The following is a 21,518-nucleotide window of genomic DNA, read 5'->3' on the forward strand; positions in this document are numbered from 1 at the left end:
CAGTTTTTTTAGCTTCTCTTAACTACTTCAGCCTTTGAAAGCTGTGAAGCGGCTGTAAGAAGTGACGGTTCTTCAGGCGGCTTCCATTTGGAAGCCACTCAATATTTTATGCATGCAAAAAAAAAAAAAAAGACCATGGTGGCAAAGCTGCCGCGAAAAGGACTAAAAAGACGCCAAATAAGTTGCTTCAGGAAGAATACCGCTGGCGTTGTAATGAAGGATCTTCCTGCAACAAAAACTCAGTGGTGTCTAAAAGACAAGTGTCGGTATGTGCACACGCTGCGGATTCCATTGCAGAATTTTCCACAGCGGTTTTGATAAATCTGCAGTGCAAAACCGCTGCGGTTTTTACTGCGGATTATCGCGGTTTTTATTGCGGTTTCTGCTGCGGTTTTTCACCTGCAGTTTCCTATTGGAGCAGGTGAAAAACCGCTGCGGATTCCGCACAAAGAATTGACATGCTGCGGAAAATAAAACGCAGCGTTTCCGCGCGTTTTTTTCCGCAGCATGGCACTGCGGATTTCATTTCCCATAGCATTACATGGTACTGTAAATGCATGGGAAATCTCTGCGGATCTGCAGCTGCGGAAACGATGCGGATCTGCAGCAAAATCCGCAGCGTGTGCACATACCCTAAGACTCCATTCCTATGATGAGTTTTTGTGGGGTTTTTATGCTGTGTGTTTTTGAAAAAATGCAAGTAACCTATTTAACTTAGCGAGTGCAGAAAATCTGCAACATCAAAAGCTCATTGTGGGAACGAAGCCTAAGACCGACATGCAAAACACCAGTCTTAATTTAGGCTACGTTCACATTTGCGTTGTGCGCCGCAGCGTCGGCGACGCAACGCACAACGCAAACAAAACCGCAACAAAACGCACGCTAAAACGCTGCGTTTTGCGACGCATGCGTCCTTTTTGGCCGAAAGTTGGACGCAAAAAAAATGCAACTTCTTGCGTTCTTTGCGCCCAACGCTTGCGGCCATGCGTCGCAAAACGCAGCACAACGCATGTCCATGTGCCCCCATGTTAAGTATAGGGGCGCATGACGCATGCGGCGACGCTGCGGCGCCGAACGCTAATGTGAACGTAGACTAACTGGTTCCCATGTTTTAAGTTTTTGAGATAGATTTGAAGAGTTTCTGTTCCTAAAATGACTCAAAACCTCAGTGTAAATAGACCCTTGGGGTTTATTACATTTTTTTCAGGTGATCAAAAACAATGAGTTTTTCCAAACAGAAAAAAACTCTGAAGGAAACACAGGCTTTTTCTTTTATATCCTGAAATGTTTTTGTTAACATTTCCCGAAGTATTTTGTTTAAGTTTTTCTGTGGTGTTTTCTGTAAATATTTTATTTTGAGCGTTTTTAGCATTTTTTTTGGTGCGATTTCCTATTAATATTTGAATAAATAAAATACTAATATTTTGGGGGTTTTGGGGAGTTGAAAATAGTTACAAAAGACTCCAATAGACACCCGGGCATCTTCTGGGCATTTTTTAAAAGCCTTCCGATTGGCTTCTATTGTAAAGTATGAAGCGTCATTTAAGCAGAAAAAGAAGAATGGTCGGGTCATTTTGTTCACATGTTTTAAAAAGACGCTCAAAATCCTGAACATGTGCACAGCAAAGTCATTTTTCAATAGAAATGAACACCCTTGGGTTCTGTTCATACTTTTCTGCCGAGTTTTTGGAGCAGAAATGCTCCAAAAACCACAAGGAGTTTTGGAGAATTGGAGAGTTTCTGCTTAAAAAACTCAGCAAAATAACCCAGTGTGAATACATCCTTAGGGTATGTGTATACTAACTCTTTTGAGAAGGTCAAAAACAACAAGTTATTTAAGTGCAAATCCCTCCAGAAAGCGCTTCTTCTTTTGGGAATTTTTGAAAGAGTTTTTCTTTACCATCAAATGGTTTTGAAGAAGAGTTTTGGAAAGGTTTTTCTCCTCCATTCAAAGATGTTATCCTGTTGATATATTGCAATCATCATATTATATAGCACAGTGTACTTACAATTGCCAATTTTGCCTTTCTACCCAGCTAATTATCCTCTTTTCTCTGCTCTATGAGGAAACAAAGTCTCTTTTCCCTTTTCCTGCATTTATCATCCCCTTCTTCAACTCCTGACCCACCTGCTCCCTCCTCCCCCCCTGCCAGGGACTTTTAAAGTGACTCATGACTCATACAGGGAAAACTGACCTCCTGTTTCTACGAAGAGCTTACAAGGATTCGCTTGTCAGTTTTTAATCACGTGAGGTCATAGACCCAAATCTCAGGAAATCTATGGAGGATTTAAAAAAAAAAAAAAAGTCTGAACACTCAGGGGAGAAGCGGAAAAACAATAAGAGCAAAAACTGGTCAATTCTGGCCTAGTGACATGTCCTCCTTAAAGCCACAAGGAGCTTTCCCTCTGTTCTTGTCTCATTTAATCTTTCGGTCTCTGTGATTCTCAGGTGGACCGGACATTGGGCGAGGCGGCAGCCCCATAGTGCACAGCTGTTGTATATGTTTCCATGCACATCATTAGTCCCTTTAGGCTTCATGCAGATAATCCAAAGTTTGAAATTATTCTCTTCCAATGACCTTAATCAAATACTCTATGCCTGTGAATGGAAATATTTGGAGACCTGACTACTCTGTGTATCTTACGCTTGCATTACTACAGTTTAGGTAATCAGGAGCGTTCTGCTGAGTTTAGCCATCACTTAGCTCCTTTAGGACGCGGCCAATTTTTGCGATTTTGGTTTTTCCTACCCTTCTTCCACAAATCAACTTTTTTACCCCTCCGCGTACATAGCACTACGAGAACTTGTTTGGTTTTTTTTGCAGGATGAGTTGTAGCTTTGCATAACAATATTCATTTTACGATTTAATGTGCTGAAAAATGGGAGAAATAATTAAAGTGGTTTAAAATGGTAAAAAAAAAAAACAGTTTTTAATTATACAATTTTGAGGTCCATACAAAATTTTGATCGCTTTTTTTGCATTTTTGAGGAGACGTGCAGAGGGGGAAAGTGTCAGTTTGGGCATTTTTATTTTTTTGTCTTTACATTGACTTATGGGATAAATAATTTTATATTTTGATAGATCAGACTATTTGTTTGGCAATACCGAATATGCTTATGTATTGTATTTTTTATTGTTAAATAGGGAAGAGGAGGGGAGATATACATTCTTTTATATATTTTTCCATTTTTTTTTTACTTTACACTGTATTTTTAGTCTCCATAGAGGCCATGAAACTACATTTGTTTGATCGAATGTACAATATACTGCAAATACGCAGGAAAAATCACTGTTTGCTGTGAAGCCCAGCTTATGACTGGGCTTCAGAAGGAGCACCAAGATAGCGGCAATAAGGGGTTGTCCAGGCTTGGACTTCAAGGCTGCAGTTACTCTATGTGACTGCAGACTTGTGAATCCACACAGCATGCACAGCACTTGCTGTCAGGATTCCCAGGTGCCGGCTCCAGGAGCGGGCAGGCGTCATGGCTGCATTTATGCGATTTGTCATGTGCCAACTAAACGTGTGCAGGCTGGACATGTCTAGTTGGAATGTGACCGGGAGTATGCAAATTACATACTTGCAGTCACATGATTGCCCGCTCCCAGTGCTGGCACTGGAGAATGCTGACAGCGCGCACTGTGCATGCTCTGAGGATTCACAAGTCTGCAGTCAAATGGGGTGACTGCAGATTGCATTCAAAGTATGGACAATCCCTCTAAGTAAGCTCCCTGATCCTATGGCAACCCATTGGCAATTTTGGGAGGTGTGGGGGTGGCAAGGGCACTGAACGGTCACGGGACCGGGATTGTGCATGATCACACTTCTTTCAACTGATACAAGTTGCCTGCTACATACAACTGCTTTCTGGCCTGAAAGGGGACGCTGCTCTATGACGTCCATATGCCCTAACAAGGAACACGGACTATGATTGTCTTCATGTGATAATTTCTGGACCATAAAGGCAGATATTTTTCTTAAAGCCCAACTGCAAAGTGTCAGAGGTTAAATCCCACAGACAGAAAGGACAATGTTATTGCTATTGTTCAATTATCGGTCGCTGAGCTAAGCTCCTTTAATAACTGGGAAGACGCCCACTGGAACAAGAAACTGCAACCGCAGCTCTATTAACTCATTACAAAATTATAGCTTTGCAATAAAGGAGCTGGCTGATGTCTCATACGTGCTACCTTCTCCTTGTGGGATGGATCCCACGAGTCCCTTCATTAGGCTCTCTTCCTCTTCATATACCTGGTATATTAATGATGGAGAAGGGTGAAATTCCCTACAACTACATTTTACCACCCCCACCTCATATAGTGAGGATATAATTTCATCATTCAAGAATGAATACCCCCCCATCATCCACTACCCGTCCAACGCCTGGGTATTGGAGCAGGTTGTCTCGTTAATATTCCCAGCATGTTTTATGGTTTATGGAAGCCTTGTAGTGGTTTCAAATCTATATTTAAGGACTTATCTAATGGAAACACACAGAAGGGTTATCATTAAAGGAACACAGAAAATATTTTGGCATTTCAACACCATAGAAAATTTCAAGGGAAATCACTTGTGGTAAAATCTATGAACTGTCAGAACATCTCTAACCATCCTTTTTTTCAGTACAATTATGCCTGGAGGTAAAGCTAGGAAATGCGAAGATGGGACTGGGCCCAGGGTGGGAAGAACTCAAGCATTATTAAAGGGGTTCTCTGCACTTCTTATTATTTTCAAAAATAGATGGATCTTTAGTGCTATAGTTCGTTACTTACCGTAGGTTACCGGCCACCTGTGCAGGCTATCAGAAGTAGTGGGTCTCCTAGGCAAGGAGAGCTCTTGGGTAAACCTCTGAAGCTGCCCTTTCCTGATGATGCCCAGGCAAAGATGCCTGCGGTGCAACCATGTTGCTGATCTGAACAACTGTCAATTATCTGGAGTACTGCCTTCCCCAGCAAGCAAGAAACCAGTGAAGAGGTGTGCTCCTGAAAACAAAAAATGTGATGAACCCTTTAAGTGAGGGCCGATGCACCCAACTATTTTTGCCTAGGATAAAGCCATCTCTTCATAAATTATTTTTCTTAGGAGATTTGATTTATTATGAGTAGTCATTGGCTTTATTGTTTCTTCTCTTCCAGCCTGTGACTGTCATCCAGTTGGGGCAGCAGGAAAGACCTGCAACCAGACAACCGGACAATGCCCGTGTAAAGATGGTGTCACTGGTCTAACATGTAATCGATGCGCCAAGGGATATCAACAAAGCCGATCCCCTATTGCTCCATGCATCAGTAAGTAGCTTAAAGGAACAGTTTCTTTAATAAAGGGGAACTCCTATCTTGTAAAGTGATGGCATACTGCCATATAATTGGTCTGACCTCTGGAACCTACACTGGTTCTGAGAATGAAGGGGCTGAAGTGTTGTGATGCCATTCCTAGCACTATACACGGGGCTACAAAGTGCCCCCAGAGCGGTTCCCTTCACATGCTAAATGTAAATGTTATTCTGCCTTATTTCCACTATGGATTTTGTACCTAAAGTTTAAAAAAAAACATAAAACAAGAAAATTCCATTCAGTTTAAAGATGTAATGCGTCAATAAATGTTGTGCGTAACCTACAGATTTCGGGTCTTTTTTCTTCCTGCTTGTTGTGTGGGTTCTTCCAGGGTGATATAAAAGCTGAACTCTTTACCTTCAGTCTCATCCCTCCTCTCTTATATGAAAATCTGAGCAGGAGGCTGCAGCAGCATCTCCCTCCTCCCCATCTTCTATGGAATTTACACTTGATAGATTTCTGAAGGTTGTTCACCATTGACTGACAACTTACAGCTAATAATTTCCTATACCGGGCAATATTCTGAGTTTTTTTTCTTTTACTACTACCAGGATTGCGGTTTAGGATAACATTTCAGAAAATGACTTTGCACTGTTCCTCTAGGGTTTTACTCCTAATACCTGACTGTATGGACTCTGATTTTTGCAGCATTTCATCTTCTCACATTGCATCAATAAATGTCATCTTTCCTTATTTTTTTCTCACCTTTCAGAAATCCCGGCAGTGGTCCCTACTCCAGCCCTCACTAGCACAGAGGAGCCAGCTGGTAAGTCTTACAATCTGCAGGATAAAGAAGTTGGGGCGGTATTCTAGATAGTGACCCAAAAGTAAATCAAATTAGCGTTGTTGCCAGTTCATCTTGTTGGGAGGAAAATGGTGGATGCCAGACGTTTAAAGAGTGCATCAAAACACTGGGAATTTTTCCCTGCTTTTCGAGACAAGCTGTTCAGAGACAAGTTTTCCAGGCTCATCGCCAGAGAATATGCCAGGCCGCAGGGGGTGGGAGCATGCAAAGCAATGGGTTAACTCGTCCTGGCCCCTCTCCCAAATATAATAAAAACTAGAAATGAAGAAGGAAGGAAAGGACACTTAGTTCAAGGGGAGGGTGACTAAATGTCAGAAGAAGGAAAACAATAGTCATCTTACAGGGATTTTGCAGAAGTTTTGCATTATTCCCTGCATCAGTCATGTGAGGACAGTTATGACAGTGATGTATTTACCAAGCTGCAGAAATCCAGGAGATTGAAGGGGAGAAAGTTCAGGGGCGGCAGAAAGGGATAATCAAAAAAAATAAGTCAGCGAGGACAATCGTAAAAAAGAGTGGGAAAACAGAAACGATGCACAGATTAAAACATGATGGGCTGAATTTACCATAGTGGAGGATGAAGAAGGAAGGAAAATAGGGATGTAAGCAATTATAAAAAAAAATGGGTCCAGAAACGGCACCACTCAGATTTATGGTATTGCAGCTCATTGCCATATATTTAAAGGGGTATTCCAATCTACAATAATGATCAATGTATAGGCTATAATTTTTAGATCATAGTGGGACTCCCTATTATTCCCAAAATTGGGGTCTGATGTCCACTGTCTTCTTCTAGTTCTCCCCTGGACACAAGACTGCAGCGAGGAGGACTTGAGAATAGCAGCCAGTTGAGCATGTATCCTGCATCTATTGCACTGACGATAGGTAATAATAATAATTTTTATTATTATTATTTATTATGTAGGTGATAATTTTTGCAGACTGGAATACCCTTTTAAACGGAAATGGTCAGCAGATTTTTACTATGAGGGGCTGAGAGCCTGATTTCCAGCGATGTGTCTCTTACTAGGATTTGTGTTGCTGTTTAATTAAAATCAATGTTTTATCAGCAGGATATTATCGCTACAGGACTAGGTGTCACAGGCCATATATCCTCCTGCTCTGTGTAACCCCGCCCCCCACCACTGATTGGCAGCTTACTGTCAATATACAGTGGACACAGAGCAGCCAATCAGTGATGTGGGCGGGGTTATACAGGACTCAGCTTTCAGCGCTCTGCTAGATCTGCAGCAGAGGAAGCAGGCATTGTATCAAAATGACAGCAAGCAGCCCGGTAAGTGATACACCACTGGAATCAGGATCTCTGCCTCTACATGATGCTGCTCTCAGATTACATAAAACCTGCTGATATAATATTATATATCAATTGCAGAGTATAAAACACACACTTTTAAATGGGAACTAGGGATACAAGAGATTATGTACCGCTCACAAATAATGTATGGATTTATACTGTGAATGTCAATGGCCAAGTAAGTGACCTATTGTAGTATGGAGTGTCAAGTAAATAATTCTCCCCCAAAAAACAATATATTGAAATCTCCACAAGAAAAACAATCAATGTGCAATACCAGTATTGGTGGTGGAACAGGGGCATTTGTCACTTATGTAGTGCTTTGCAGCTCAACTGGTCTAATAGTGTGGACATCAATGATAAGTTGTAAGCTGGCATGGTGCACTACACGTATCTGTAGTGTGAATGGTGCTCTATACAGGCCGTATACGCGTATATCTATAACACTAAGCAGCTGCTAAAAAATGGCAAAATAATCCCTTACTCACCTTCCCTGGGTCCAGTGATGCCTCTCCAGTTTTTGTTGATTAGCTGCAGCGGCGTTTTGTTTCCGTTGCAACCCATCGCTGGGCTCAGCGGCTCATGCCACCTACATCAGCAGATATACCGTGCTGAGCTCAGTGATTGTCTGCAGCGCTTTCAATGGAACAACACCATTGCTGCCAATCAACAAAGACCTGAGCAGCATAGATCTTAACAGCTCATTTACATATTAAGAAAAAGGTGGATTTCTCTGGAATAAGACATCAGATCGCAGATATCAAGGTATCATTTTATTCAGCTTCCTATGACCTACATTGCCCATGCAGACGCCTTAGGAGGGTTCATCTTACTGACGGATGCCCTTTAACCCCTTACTGACATCGGACGGGATAGTACATCCGATGTCAGCTCTCCTGCTTTGATGCAGGGCTCCGCGGTGAGCCCACATCAAAGCCGGGACATGTCAGCTGTTTTGAACAGCTGACATGTGCCCGCAATAGCGGCGGGTGAAATCGCGATTCACCCGCCGCTATTAACTAGTTAAATGCCGCTGTCAAACGCAGACATCGGCATTTAACTACCGCATCCGGCCGGGCTGCCGGAAATGACGGCATCGCCGACCCCCGTCACATGATCGGAGGTCGGCGATGCTTCTCCATTGTAACCATAGAGGTCCTTGAGACCTCTATGGTTACTGATCGCCGGTAGCGGTGAGCGCCACCCTGTGGTCGGCGCTCACAGCACACCTGATTTTCTACTACATAGCAGCGAACAGCAGATCGCTGCTATGTAGCAGAGGCGATCGTGCTGTGCCTGCTTCTAGCCTCCCATGGAGGCTATTGAAGCATGGCAAAAGTTAAAAAAAAAGTGAAAAAAATAAAAAAAATATAAAAGTTTAAATCACCCCCCTTTCGCCCCAATCAAAATAAATCAATAAAAAAAAATCAAATCTACACATATTTGGTATCGCCACGTTCAGAATCGCCCGATCTATCAATAAAAAAAAGCATTAACCTGATCGCTAAACGGCGTAACGAGAAAAAAAATCGAAACGCCAGAATTACGTTTTTTTGGTCGCCGCGACATTGCATTAAAATGCAATAACGGGCGATCAAAAGAACGTATTTGCACCGAATTGGAATCATTAAAAACGCCAGCTCGGCACGCAAAAAAATAAGCCCTCAACCGACCCCGGATCATGAAAAATGGAGACGCTACGAGTATCGGAAAATGGTGCAATTTATTTTTTTTTTTTATTTTTTTTTTTAGCAAAGTTTGGAATTTTTTTTCACCACTTAGGGCTCATTTCCACATGCGAGGCACACGTCCGTATCTCGCATGTGGAAACCAAGCTCTGGCGCCGGCACTTTGGAGCGGAGCTGTGCAGCTCCATGTGTTCCTATGCGGCCGCACGCTCCGCTCTGGAGTGCCGGCTCCACAGCTTGGTTTCCACATGCGAGATACGGACGTGTGCCTCGCATGTGGAAATGAGCCCTTAGGTAAAAAATAACCTAGTCATGTTAGGTGTCTATGAACTCGTAATGACCTGGAGAATCATAATGGCAGGTCAGTTTTAGCATTTAGTGAACCTAGCAAAAAAGCCAAGCAAAAAACAAGTCTGGGATTGCACTTTTTTTTGCAATTTCACCGCACTTGGAATTTTTTTCCCGTTTTCTAGTACACGACATGGTAAAACCAATGATGTCGTTCAAAAGTACAACTCGTCCCGCAAAAAATAAGTCCTCACATGGCCAAATTGACAGAAAAATAAAAAAGTTATGGCTCTGGGAAGGAGGGGAGTGAAAAACGAACACGGAAAAACGAAAAATCCCACGGTCATGAAGGGGTTAAAGGTGACCATACACTGAAGATAGAAGTAGGTTCAACATTTTTTCTTCTTGAACCCCCGATAAAAATGCACGCACGCCTCTACAGAGCATGCATGTGTTCCAAATAGACAGAGGCAAATAATCTGCTTTTTGACACTTCTGATAGCGGCTTTAGAACAAAAGGATTAGGCATATTGACATACAGCTGCCCCATCCTTCTTAGGCCAGTTTCAAACATCTGTTCTTGCATCGAAAAACCTGGACTGACCTCCGAATTTACTCTCCTGAGATAACTGCTTCATAGGCAGAGACCAAGAGGTACATGGACCGAAAACGATCTGTGTACATGAGCAGCGTGAAAAGGGCCTTTTAGAATAACAACGGTATGTGACATCATAGTAGGGACATTTTCTTTTTGCATTGTGCCCAAGTTTTTATTGGAGCAGTACAAGTGGGTATACTGATTTAGACGTCTGGTGCTGAAGGGTTAAGAAAAGCACTAGTGGGTCTGTGGGGTAGTCACGGCCCACGTGTGGTTGGATGCTGGAGTACCGTGTACCCATTGCTCTCTCATGATCGGTCTGAGGATCAGGGAGGGGAAGTGGCTGCTGGTCAGAAATCTTACACAGAACATTCTTGTGGTCGGGATAAGTTAACCCCATCACTACCAGGCCTTCTGCGAGCTTCCACTGTAATTATGTGTATGTATAGGGTCTTTCCTCCATAATGTACGATTTCTAGCAATACAGAAATATCCAGCTCTCAGATATCAGCATAGCAAAACTTCTTGAATGCTCACTCCTTTTTACTTAGCACAGCGACCGAAGACCACCATGACAGATACCACCAGTATGCAGCACTCCTCAGTACTCAGGTCTCCAGCATTCACTCCATGATCATTTATTGGGATCATTTTCTTACTAAATTTTTTTTTACTAAATTTCCCTCTTCTAGTTGTAATAATTACATTTTTCATGAATAATAAAAAAAGAGCGAATACTAAAACGAACGCTCAATATAGGGCTGCCTTGCAAGAATATGCCAACAATGTAAAACTGGTGGTGGTCCTACAGCTGTGACCCCACTAATCTCTAAAAGGGGCAGAATTGGATGGATGACTGAATAAAGCAATTGCACCATCAGTCAGACCCCAACGATCGGTGACATGCTGTCCGTACCTTTAGTTACACAACCCCTTTTAAAGATCATTCTCATACACAACCTATAAAGCAGATGCGGCTGATGCAGCAATACGGCGTCAAGGTGAGGCATCAGCCCAGGATCACGGTTCCATCTACCTCCGAGAGGGGTCCGCTCCCCCTCCTCCGTCCTGCAGTCAGGGTGGAGGCCTGTTCGGCTCTGTTTGCGTTGACATTTTTGAGAAGTTCTCCCCTCATTTTCTGAAACAAAATCTCCCAGCGGAAATAATGATACTGTTAACCCCTTGGTCAACGCAGGAAAGTGAAGCTAGAACTAGCTATAAAGTAAAAGTCAAAATCTCAGCAAGGGTGCAGTAACATACCAAGAAGAGGGGGAAGCAACCTGCGTCTTGGCACAGTCCTGACTGAAGGAGACTTTCCAGAAAATAACAAGACAAAAATGACTTTTTTTTTCTTCATCTAACTATAACACCAACACATTCCGTACCGGTGTACAGAGATTGCCATCACCCACATCGTTCCCTCTCCCCAATGAAGCTCACAATTTCAATTCAGAAATAATTTGTTAGTAATGGATAAGATGAAACCCACAAAAACACGGGGAGAATGCGCAAACGCCAAGCAGAAGATCATGATGTCCCTCGTCCGAACTGACTCCAGGTCTGCAAAATAAATGTATCAGCTGCTGATCTGCCGCAACAGTCATAGCACTGATCATAGAGGAAGACATTTATGTCCATTACATTGGGCCGACCCGATAACCTTTAATATAAGTTATACAAGTCCTAAATGAAAGAAAACTTGTCTGAAAGACGTGGCAGAATACGTCATCACGGTTGTTAATATGGGGAGTAAGATCTTCAATTGATGTCCATAGAAATGAAAGCAGATTGGCACATACCGTCCCGTGCAACAAAATCCTTTATTGTGGCATCATCATACCAACAGCAGGCAGATAAAACAGTGGAACAAATACAAACGACGATCGTCTGTATTTGCCCCACTATTTTATCTGCCTGCTGTTGGTATGATGATGCCACAATAAAGGATTTTGTTGCACGGGACGGTATGTGCCAATCTGCTTTCTTTTCTATGGACATACAGATTCTTTTTCTTTCGAAGTGGCACCCGTAATCCCTGGTGTGTGTGCAGCTTCATCAACCCGAAGTCATACAGCTGTGTCTTCATCCTGCTTCTCTCCCATGGTCTTCAATTGATGTAAATATTGTATTCTCTGAAGCCACAATTTGAGTGTAGGAAGTTCCTGTCATCTTGAAGGCGCTGGGACTGACGATCTTGCGGCTTTACCAAGATGGCGCAAAACAGAGCGGCAGGAGGTCTTCCGGGGAATGTCGTGGCGGTGTGCTGTGAAAAAGGGATAGCCAAGTCCATAAATGTGGACATAATTCTGCATACTCCTTTCCAGAACAGCAGGATAGGACATTCCCCAAAATATATGGAGGATAGAGCCCTCTGCCGGAAGACAGCGCCAACAGGCAGAAACTACAGTTGGCGTGTATCTTGGTAGGCACCCTATACCCAAACCTCAACCCCTGCCCCTATCGGCACAGTAAGTGTCAGCTCTTTCTATTGCTGCCCCCACTTTTGTACCACAAGACGATACCAGATCTCCTTTATCCACCAAATGGTCCTTGAAAGAACTTACTGAAGACTTGCCACTATAGTTTCCTTGCATTTTTAGATGGCAACCATTACCAGTGCTGAGAAGTAATATTTAATACTTATTTAGTGTCCAAAAATCGAATCTGAATAATTGTAATGATGCACTTTTTTGGCTACTGCTCAAAAACGTCCTTTCCCAGTAATTTCATGCCTTGTGATAGCGGCAAATAAATGTTACACAATCAGAAAGGCTCCGTACTGGTTGTATCACATGAAATGTCGCCACTTTTAGAGTCAGTTCAGGGTTAGTCCGATACATGGCTACTGTACATAGGTGTCAGGCCGGCACTACGGAATTATCAAGGTTATCTAGATTATTTTTGGCCACACAGTAATTGGATTATGAGCTAAGAAGGAGGTTAGGTATATAATGGGGCTTGTCGTTCATAAGCTGATTTCCTCTCTATCTGAATGAACGCTATGAGGCTGGGATCTGGGGAGATCCTGCCACGGACCAGAACCGAATCCAGATTACTGGACTTAACTTTTCCCTGCCAAAATCCTACACTCACTGAAAAGTCTGTCGTACACATTCTGCAGGAATATAGTATATTGCTATTTCTCAATACATACTTTTTTTTTTTTATTAAAAATCTTATCAGTTCTCAGGAATGTTTTCTTCTATAGTTTACTGCTTGTTGCCTTTGTTGTTGGCCACTTCTGCAGGCTTATCAGCGATGGCCAGTATCCTAGGCAAGTAGCGCAGCTTTGAAGCCGGCCAGGTTGTTAATAAGACCAGCTTCTATGTAACTGCGCTCCCCCGACATTGCAGAGGTACAGCTGCCTTTGCTTGCATCATCGTAGAGCCGGTGTCGCCGCCCTGGTGGAGAGGTCTGAACATGACATTAAGCTCATTTGTGATGCCACGTGACAAAGGAAGAATTACGTAATTCCTAAAAAGAATTCTCCGATCTTCATCCTTTTCAGATTTTGTCTTTTTTTTACCAGCTTTATATCCCCTTTAATAAATCTCTTTCCATGAATTAAATAATTAGTGTTTCTAATCGGCATTATATACCAGGTGATCCAGTTGCAGCTCTTTACATGACAAGCTGTACCTGCCTGTGCCCAGCGCTAGCATGGCATGTGACAGGAATCCTAATGTCACCCTGGCACGGGTCCCTGGCACACTGTATGCCCTCCACCCTACAACAGATGGCCTTTTCACCCTGGCTTAGACCCAAGGCTTTTTATAGGGTGTGAGGGGGGGAGCTTCTGTTTTTTTTTTAGTTTTTGTTTTGTATTTCTATCACTCCCAAAGCAAATTAAATATTAAACAAAGTAATGGCACAAAAAACAATAAGCGTCGGCTCATATCAGCAAGTCGTGCAGGCGAGTACATGGACTGGACCGTTACATCTGGAGGACACATACATTGATGGTTTTGGAGCTGCACGTGAAGGAATAGACCACCCCCGGTTCTCCGTATGTTGCTGGTCCATAACCCTCCTGGATCTACTGACAGCTGCACGTCTGTACAAAATACTTCAAAGCCGTACACCCTTCACTACAGACAAGGCTACGTACCACCATATTCAGACTAGTAATATAGTCCTAATATGCAGAATTTGGAAATATTTCTCCTACCTGTATTATAAACCTTATTGGAATAACCCTCTTCTGTATTTTTTTTAGATTGTGAACAGTACTGCAAGCCTCCGAAGGGGAATTATAAAATCAATCTGAAGAAATACTGCAAGAAAGATTTTGGTAAGAAACATTCTCGGTTCATATATACGTGTATATTGTGGGCAAGATGGTGCTCAATATCAGAAAAGTGCGCTAAGGCGAAGGCATGCCGTTCATGTTCGGGACAATGGGCTCTTACTGCCCGGGTCTCTATCAAAAATCTATATCAGTATTCAGCACCCAACTCGTGGATGTGCATATTATCAGATGGAGCTTGTAATAACAAGCACTTTTGCAATTTACGGCTTATTAAAATTTCACAGCCGTTCAAGACAAATAAACATCTTTCTTTTCTTTTGTTTACAGCTCATTGCCTAGGAGACTGACCACCACTGCTATCTAGTTTGTACGCTCTTTGCTAAAGCTGGCCGGAATTAGGAGGTAACAGGGCGCTCCAGTAACACCAGACAGTGCTTAAAGTAGAGTTGAGCGAATATGTTTGGAATCGGTCGCCGAATCTGAATTTGCCATATCTGTGCCATATTGGTACTCTATTTGTGCCGAATTTATGTTTGATGATCAATTCCGAACATATTCGGTCATTTCCACTAACATTGGTTCTAATGACGTTCGGTTGTGTTTGGCGAATATTGCAAATACAATATTCGCCGCCGATAGGAACCAAATTTTGAAAAATTCGTTCAACTCTAGTTGCAAAGCTCAACAGAAAAGAGCTTGTAAGCACTGAGAATGTTCTACTGTCGAGCAGCAGTGGCCGGTCTCCAAACTAACAAGCTAACAAGTAAATGAAAACAAAAGCATTAATATTTCGAGATGACTGAAAATGCAAATTAGCAGTAAATTGCTAAATTTTTTTGCACTTACAAGCCCTATCCGACGATACCTGTTTATGACAATGAGAATAACCCTTTCAGGAATACTTCTCTCCGATGGGCACCACTAGAATAATGTCAATAGAGAAGTAAAGGGGGTGTCCAGGACTATGACATTGATAGCCTGTCCTTTAGATAGGTCATCAATATCTGATCGGTGGGGATGCGACCCTCAGCACACCCACCTGTAAACTATTCCCGATGCCAGGCGGAGCGGAAGTGCTCAGTTGCATAGAACGGCTCCATCGACTGTATAGTAGCGGCGGCAGGGTACTGCACATTTGCCCCGCATTGATTTAGATGACAGCACAACGCTGAGTGAATGTGCTAGAATGGGCCAGAGCTCCAGAGCAATTCAGGGGTAAGAATGGCTGAGATCAGTGACTGATTACTAATCAAAGACCTCAATGCGAGTCCTTGGTACAGGGTGCCACTATATACAGCACTAGTTTCCAAAAGTTTTTGTTAAGTGCTGTATGTACTCAGGTCATATAAAGTTCAAAAAGTGAAAAAAATGTGCAACCAGGATAAATAGATATACCATATTCTTATATAACCCACATTTTACCCTACTTTTTGTTTTATTTGTGCTCTTCCCATCACTGGCCTTTGACAGCCGGGAGCATTGACCTTCCAGGACTGTTCGGCCATAGAGGAGTTAAGAGAGGCACAAAGAGGGGAGATGACCCCCGGGTTATAAAAGGACTGTATCCTCATTAGGGTGAGAGAAGAGATGACTCTCTCTGGCCTTTTAATTCCTAGGACGGTCTGATTCCACCTCTCCCTATTTCACATACTCGCTTCCCTCTCCCTATTTCTTTTCATTCCTGTCCCTTTCTCTGTCTGCCAGGAATGTTAAAAAGGATATTGCATCCCCCCCCCCTTTAAAAAAAAAAAAATATCCATGGGAGGGAACAATATGGTAATGAGATGCTAATAATCACCTGGCTGTTCAACCATTGGACGTAGACTGATGGCCCCTAATCAGTGTGACACGGTGACCATTCATCCTGAGCGCAGAGGGGAAGCAACACATTGATGTATGGCAGGGACTCTTGGCGTGCGGAGAATAGAGAAGGCGTTATGGCTCTGTGAGACGAGAAAGTCTGAACCAGGCCTCCCCAAGCTGTCCCTGTCAGAGAGACAAAGACCCCCCACTGATAAATAGAGCCTTTTTTTTCTTTTTTGGAAAGTGGGGGGTAGTGGGCTAAAACCATAACCTCAGAGCTTGGTACCTCATTTAGCGCAAACAAGAGATATTATGTGCCGGGATGATAAATCAAGGTTATTATCTATATGAATGAAGGCCCCCCCGCCCCGGTGTAATGGTCATCTACGTCAAGCAATGGCAAAGGGTTCATGTTTTGTTTTTAAATAAAACGTATTCCATAAAATTGTTCTATACATGTGCATTTGCTTCGATTTCTGCAAGCCATATTCACAGAAAAACCTGCAAGAAGTTAGGGGAAAACACTGAAATATCTGTAAATGCCTAAAATGTTGTTACATGTGTTAAAAGGGTTGTTTTATCTGGGATATTTCTGTCATATCTGTGGGTCAACAACGGGTACTCACATCTATCCTGAGAAAAGGGCCAAGTCACTCGCAACAGTCATTGGATGGGTGGAAGGTGCATGCTCTCTATCTATTGTCCTCTCTCTGGTAGGACGTTAAAAGGTTCCCATAAACTGGCAAAATACATTGGGCAGATTGTTAGGCTCACCAGGTGAGGTGGATCCTCAAAGCACAAGGTCTGGATTGGCACATGGGCCACCAGGCATGCGGGAAACAGGTAGCAGAGGTACAGGAGACTGCAGACAGACAGGAGTTCCAGAAAAGGTAGCAGAGGTCCTGGAGAACGCAGACAGGTAGCAGAGGTTTTGGAGGACCAGGAACAGTAGTAGAGGTCCTGGAAGCCGGATGAAGATAGGAGACCAGGAACAGGTAGCAGATTCTGGTACACCAGAACAGCCGCAGGTGGCCAGAGAATCGAGAAAAGGAAAACAAAGAGTCTTAATACCAAGACAAAGGTGTGTGTCTTGGTAGGCCTTATATAGGCCCAGGTAGATGATCACAAATTAGCAAGCCGGACTACTTGCACAGCCCGACGTGGTGCACAAATGAGTTTAGCAAACCGGGGTGAAGGGAGCAGAGCTCGGACCCGGGACAGTTCTGTAACACAAATATTAGATAGGTGACAAGAAGGGTATTAAGAGTGGCCACACATGCACTTTTATTGTTTGCACACAACAGACACCTTTCCACGGACAGCGAAGCTTTGATCGGGCCCTGTTTTCAATACAGATCCAATCTAAAGGACATTTATGGCATATCCCAGATGAAAACCTGTCAAGCTTGTGTTACCCATACAATATATAACGAGAACTTTCTTTCAATCTTTTTCCGACAGTGGTGCAGGTGAATGTTTTGGAGATGGAGATGGTCGGTTCCTGGGCGAAGTTTACAGTCAACGTACTTTCAGTCTACAAATGTCGAGATGACCGAGTAAAACGTGGAGATAGTGTTCTCTGGATACACATAAAAGATCTCTCCTGCAAATGCCCTAAGATCTTGCTGAGCCGCCGATACTTAGTGATGGGGAGCGGCGAAGGTCAAGGAGATAGGCCGGGACTTACAGCTGACAAAAACAGCATGGTGATCCAGTGGAGAGACGCTTGGACCAGGCGCCTGCGGAAACTACAGCGCAAAGAAAAGAAAGGAAAATGTGTAAAACCGTGAGGGTTGCCTTGAGAAGAGAACTTTAATTCTGTATATATATACAACTTCCAATGCTTGGAACCTCCCAACATGTCGGCCTCACCCGAGATTGAGAGTCTAGGTGAGAGCAAAAGTGCAGCATAGGCAAGATCCACCTATGCAGAAGGATTCACCCACCGATAGGGTTACAACATTAATAGTTCATCATTAGATCTGCAATGTCCAAAGCAAGAGACAAAAGCGCCAATGTCGATCATGACCTGGCAGCCAACTCGCTACCCCCCGAGTATGTTAGACACTGATCTCAGTCTTCAGATCTCCATTATTGGGCTCAACTGCGTCTTAATGACAAAACGCAGAAAGATTTAGGAAGGACCATGATCGATCTCAAGCTGTGACCTGGTGTCACTCATTTCTGAGGCCTATAATGTGTCTAAACTCTAAAAACCAGATGGTTTTAACTTTATTTTTTGTGATCTGTATTGTTTCCCCAAAGACAGACTCTTAGTTCTTTTATCATGATGGATCTTCAATGGGAAAAACATCTAAGCTCTAAAAATACATGTACTGATTTTTATCCTCAAATCCTAAGAAATTTTGAAAAGGTTTAAATGAAAATCATCTCGGGACATCACATCGCAAAATGCTTGTGTCTCTCAAAATGGGAGACAAACTCAATTTCTGAAAGAGTAAAAAATAAATAAATTAAAAAAAATGAAAGGCCGCTGCTAATTTATACTGGGCAAGAAAAAAAAAATAGAAAACCTACAGTATTTGCCCCCCAAATTGTAGCACCTTTGAACTGATCTGATCGCTTGCGGATCTTTCTATGGAACTGTATGGATTGTATTTAGCAATGAAGACTTGCAGAGCTTTGTACAGTAACGTTCCCTCTGCCAAACAGCGCGACACGGTATATGTTGCCTTTTAACGAAAATATTAAAAACAAAAGAAAAACCTACGGACCCGAGGACTTCATTCTGAGTGTGTAAAAAGTGTTGTGATATGCAAAATTGTGTAACATACAAGCCGGTATATTATCTTCTATTATCATGCATTAGACAGGACCTGCTCGCAGTGACGGGGTGTGTAATACAATGTGTGTTCTGTAGTAATATATCTGCGATTTTAACCACCGTTAGAACGTTTATGTACTTGTTTATTTAGTGTGTATCATATGTATAGAATATTTGGTGAATGCAGATGTTTTCTTCGTGCCCGTTGCTTCGGAATCCCAACATTAACTCATCTGCTGAATAAAAGTTCTTTATGGATTTTAAGGAAACTGGTAAACAGGAAAAATGTGCCGCATCCAGTGGGCAATTAGATTAAAAATGGACGTAAACAGACAATTTGCTACTCTGATGCGTATTTCTCCTGTGCAGCCAGAATGGAAATAACTGGCTGTTGGTTATTTGGACAAAGATTTGAGAAAATTCTTATTTTCTTCCCCTTCTATTTTTCACAATTTGTGAGATGTGCAGTGAGTAAAGGTGGGCAGAGCACTGATTAAATTTGATTAATATTTGAACTTAAAATTTATGGCAGATATATGCGGTAAATGTAGAATGTAGTCCCTTTTACATAATGGAGAAGTCATGAAATAAAAGGCTGTTCCCTTCTCAAGCATCTATGACATATCCACACCTTTCCAATCCCCATCTCAAGGAACCTGTGAACTGAGAGGTGGCGGCGAATGTTCATCTTTATTTACTACTACTGGAGGTCCAAAAATAACAGAGCAAACTTGTGCATTACCTGGTCCCCCAGGATGGTGAATGGGGGGGACCCTATTCTCAATACAGACATAAGTTCAAGAGGTTGGACCTGCATCGATCAGACATTTATGGCATATCCCGTTGACCTGCGACTATGTTGAGAATATCCAGCATGTGCTGCCAATGGAGAGATAACTGCTTGCTTGGTAATTTTTGGACCTCCAGTTGTAGTGAACGAAAAGAGATGTGTATGCCATACATACCAGAAATAGGAATACCCCATCAATCAAACCTGCCACATATTAAATGGGTTGTACCAAGAATATAACTTATCCCCTATTGATAGGACAGGAGCTAACTTATTTATTGTTGGCAGTCCCACTGATCGCGATAACTGAATAGAGATGTGCACCGCTGTTCCCTTCATTCGATTCGAGACTGTTGGACATTTATGGCAGTTTTCGGGATCGGTGAGAGTCCCAGTGGTTGGATCTCCAGCAATCAATAAGTTGTCCCTTATCCTATCAATAGGGGATAACTTTATCAAAACTAGAAAAAAGAAAAAGTGGCGAACCTACTCTAAGTTACCAGCTATTACAATAAAACTATCGATTACACCCAGGTACAAATAGGATACCTATTTGTGTGGTGATCCATTAGCTTTCCCAAAATTAGGATACTAACCGGCTTTTAGACAATCTTCGCAAAGCCTCATTCACACATCAGTAATTTCCTCATACGAGAAAATCGACCCGAGTTTCATAAGTGTTTTGTTAGTTTTTCTAATCCGAGTGTCATCAAAGCACGGTCAAAGTGTCAGTTTTTAACATCACAGTTTGGTCAAACTTTTTCACGGATGAGAAACAAACAAACAAAAAGTTTCTTTATCTTTTCCTACCCAGCAGTCTGTGAAAAACGCACGGCACTCAGATGGCCCATAGCCTTCCATTGTCCATTTTGATTCGACACGTTTCTCAGCGAAAAATCACAGACGTGTGAACGGCCCCATTGTAATTATAAGTATACGTGATATCGCTGAAAAGCACGGTTGGAGCTTGTATGACAAAAACTAACATGGGACTGAGGCCTTAAACCTTCAATTGGCTGGCATCTATGATTGTACACCAATATATTTTCCTCTCTTTAATGGATTTTGAGAATTATACGGCATATTTCAAAATGTACTTTATAGCTTAAGTGTAAAAAGTGTCTAAAACCAATAATAAATTTGACGTGCACCATGTACGGTGCTTCCCATTTCTACGTAATTTGAGAAAAAAATTGGGTGCATTTTCACCAATGTAAACATTTTTTTTGGTAAGGAGGCTCTAGAGGGACTCAGAATTCCTCTAATTTGCACCTGCTGAAAACAGACTTACAAAATAGTGCAACGGGGAAAAGCACCAGTTTTACAAATTATTGCTAAATATGGGGGATTACTTGGTAGTAGAATGCAGCAACCTTACAAATATCAGCTGTAGTTTGGCGGTCCCCGACTCTGTATGAATGTCCTTACTGTCCACCCTCTTCTGTACAGTGCCTTGTGAGTCCTGATGCCCACCCAAACCTTTACCCCTTTCTACCCTTCCCAGAATATTTTATTTAGACATTCTGACTGATCAATGAAGCAATTACTGTATCTACTTACACCACATCCTAAATTCCTTTTTCTTTGTGGCGAAGGAGCAGGCTCCTGACTTGTAAACACCTTTCCAACATGGAAACACATTCAATAAAAAGAAAAAAGATTTACCTGACTCTTTGTATGTTTTTTTTCTTTCGCTTTATTTCCTACATATCGAGTGTCAAGTAAATTTGTGCCATGGAAAGAATGCTTTTATGTGATCCTGAAATATTTTTGTGTGTGTTTGCAATGTGTTCCTTGTGTGTCTGAAATAATTCTGGAAATGATCTTTGAAAACATAATTTTGATGTAATTGGCTCACAGATGGCTG

The 21,518-nt window shown here is 42.3% G+C and overlaps 2 protein-coding genes across 11 annotated transcripts in view; one reads left to right on the forward strand and one right to left on the reverse strand.

The window, feature by feature from the left end:
• Window positions 1-20,804, forward strand: part of NTN3 (netrin 3) — a 66,700-nt gene extending 45,896 nt beyond the window's left edge. Inside the window, exons 4-7 of the mRNA XM_077274667.1 lie at window positions 5,136-5,285; window positions 6,043-6,096; window positions 14,241-14,315; window positions 17,538-20,804. Of these exons, the coding sequence (XP_077130782.1) occupies window positions 5,136-5,285; window positions 6,043-6,096; window positions 14,241-14,315; window positions 17,538-17,866 (608 nt within the window). The 3' untranslated portion in view covers window positions 17,867-20,804. The remainder of the gene's footprint in view (window positions 1-5,135; window positions 5,286-6,042; window positions 6,097-14,240; window positions 14,316-17,537) is intronic.
• Window positions 1-21,518, reverse strand: part of LOC143785634 (uncharacterized) — a 333,320-nt gene that overhangs the window by 255,356 nt on the left and 56,446 nt on the right. For 3 of the 10 annotated variants that reach the window (XR_013218039.1, XR_013218040.1, XR_013218038.1), the window contains exon 3: window positions 4,773-4,982. The exons of the other annotated variants lie outside the window; for them this stretch is intronic. The gene's annotated coding sequence lies outside the window, so the exon portion shown is untranslated. The remainder of the gene's footprint in view (window positions 1-4,772; window positions 4,983-21,518) is intronic. 10 annotated transcript variants of the gene reach the window in all.

The sequence above is a fragment of the Ranitomeya variabilis genome, chromosome 7, assembly GCF_051348905.1.
Source record: "Ranitomeya variabilis isolate aRanVar5 chromosome 7, aRanVar5.hap1, whole genome shotgun sequence".
Classification (NCBI taxonomy): domain Eukaryota; kingdom Metazoa; phylum Chordata; class Amphibia; order Anura; family Dendrobatidae; genus Ranitomeya; species Ranitomeya variabilis.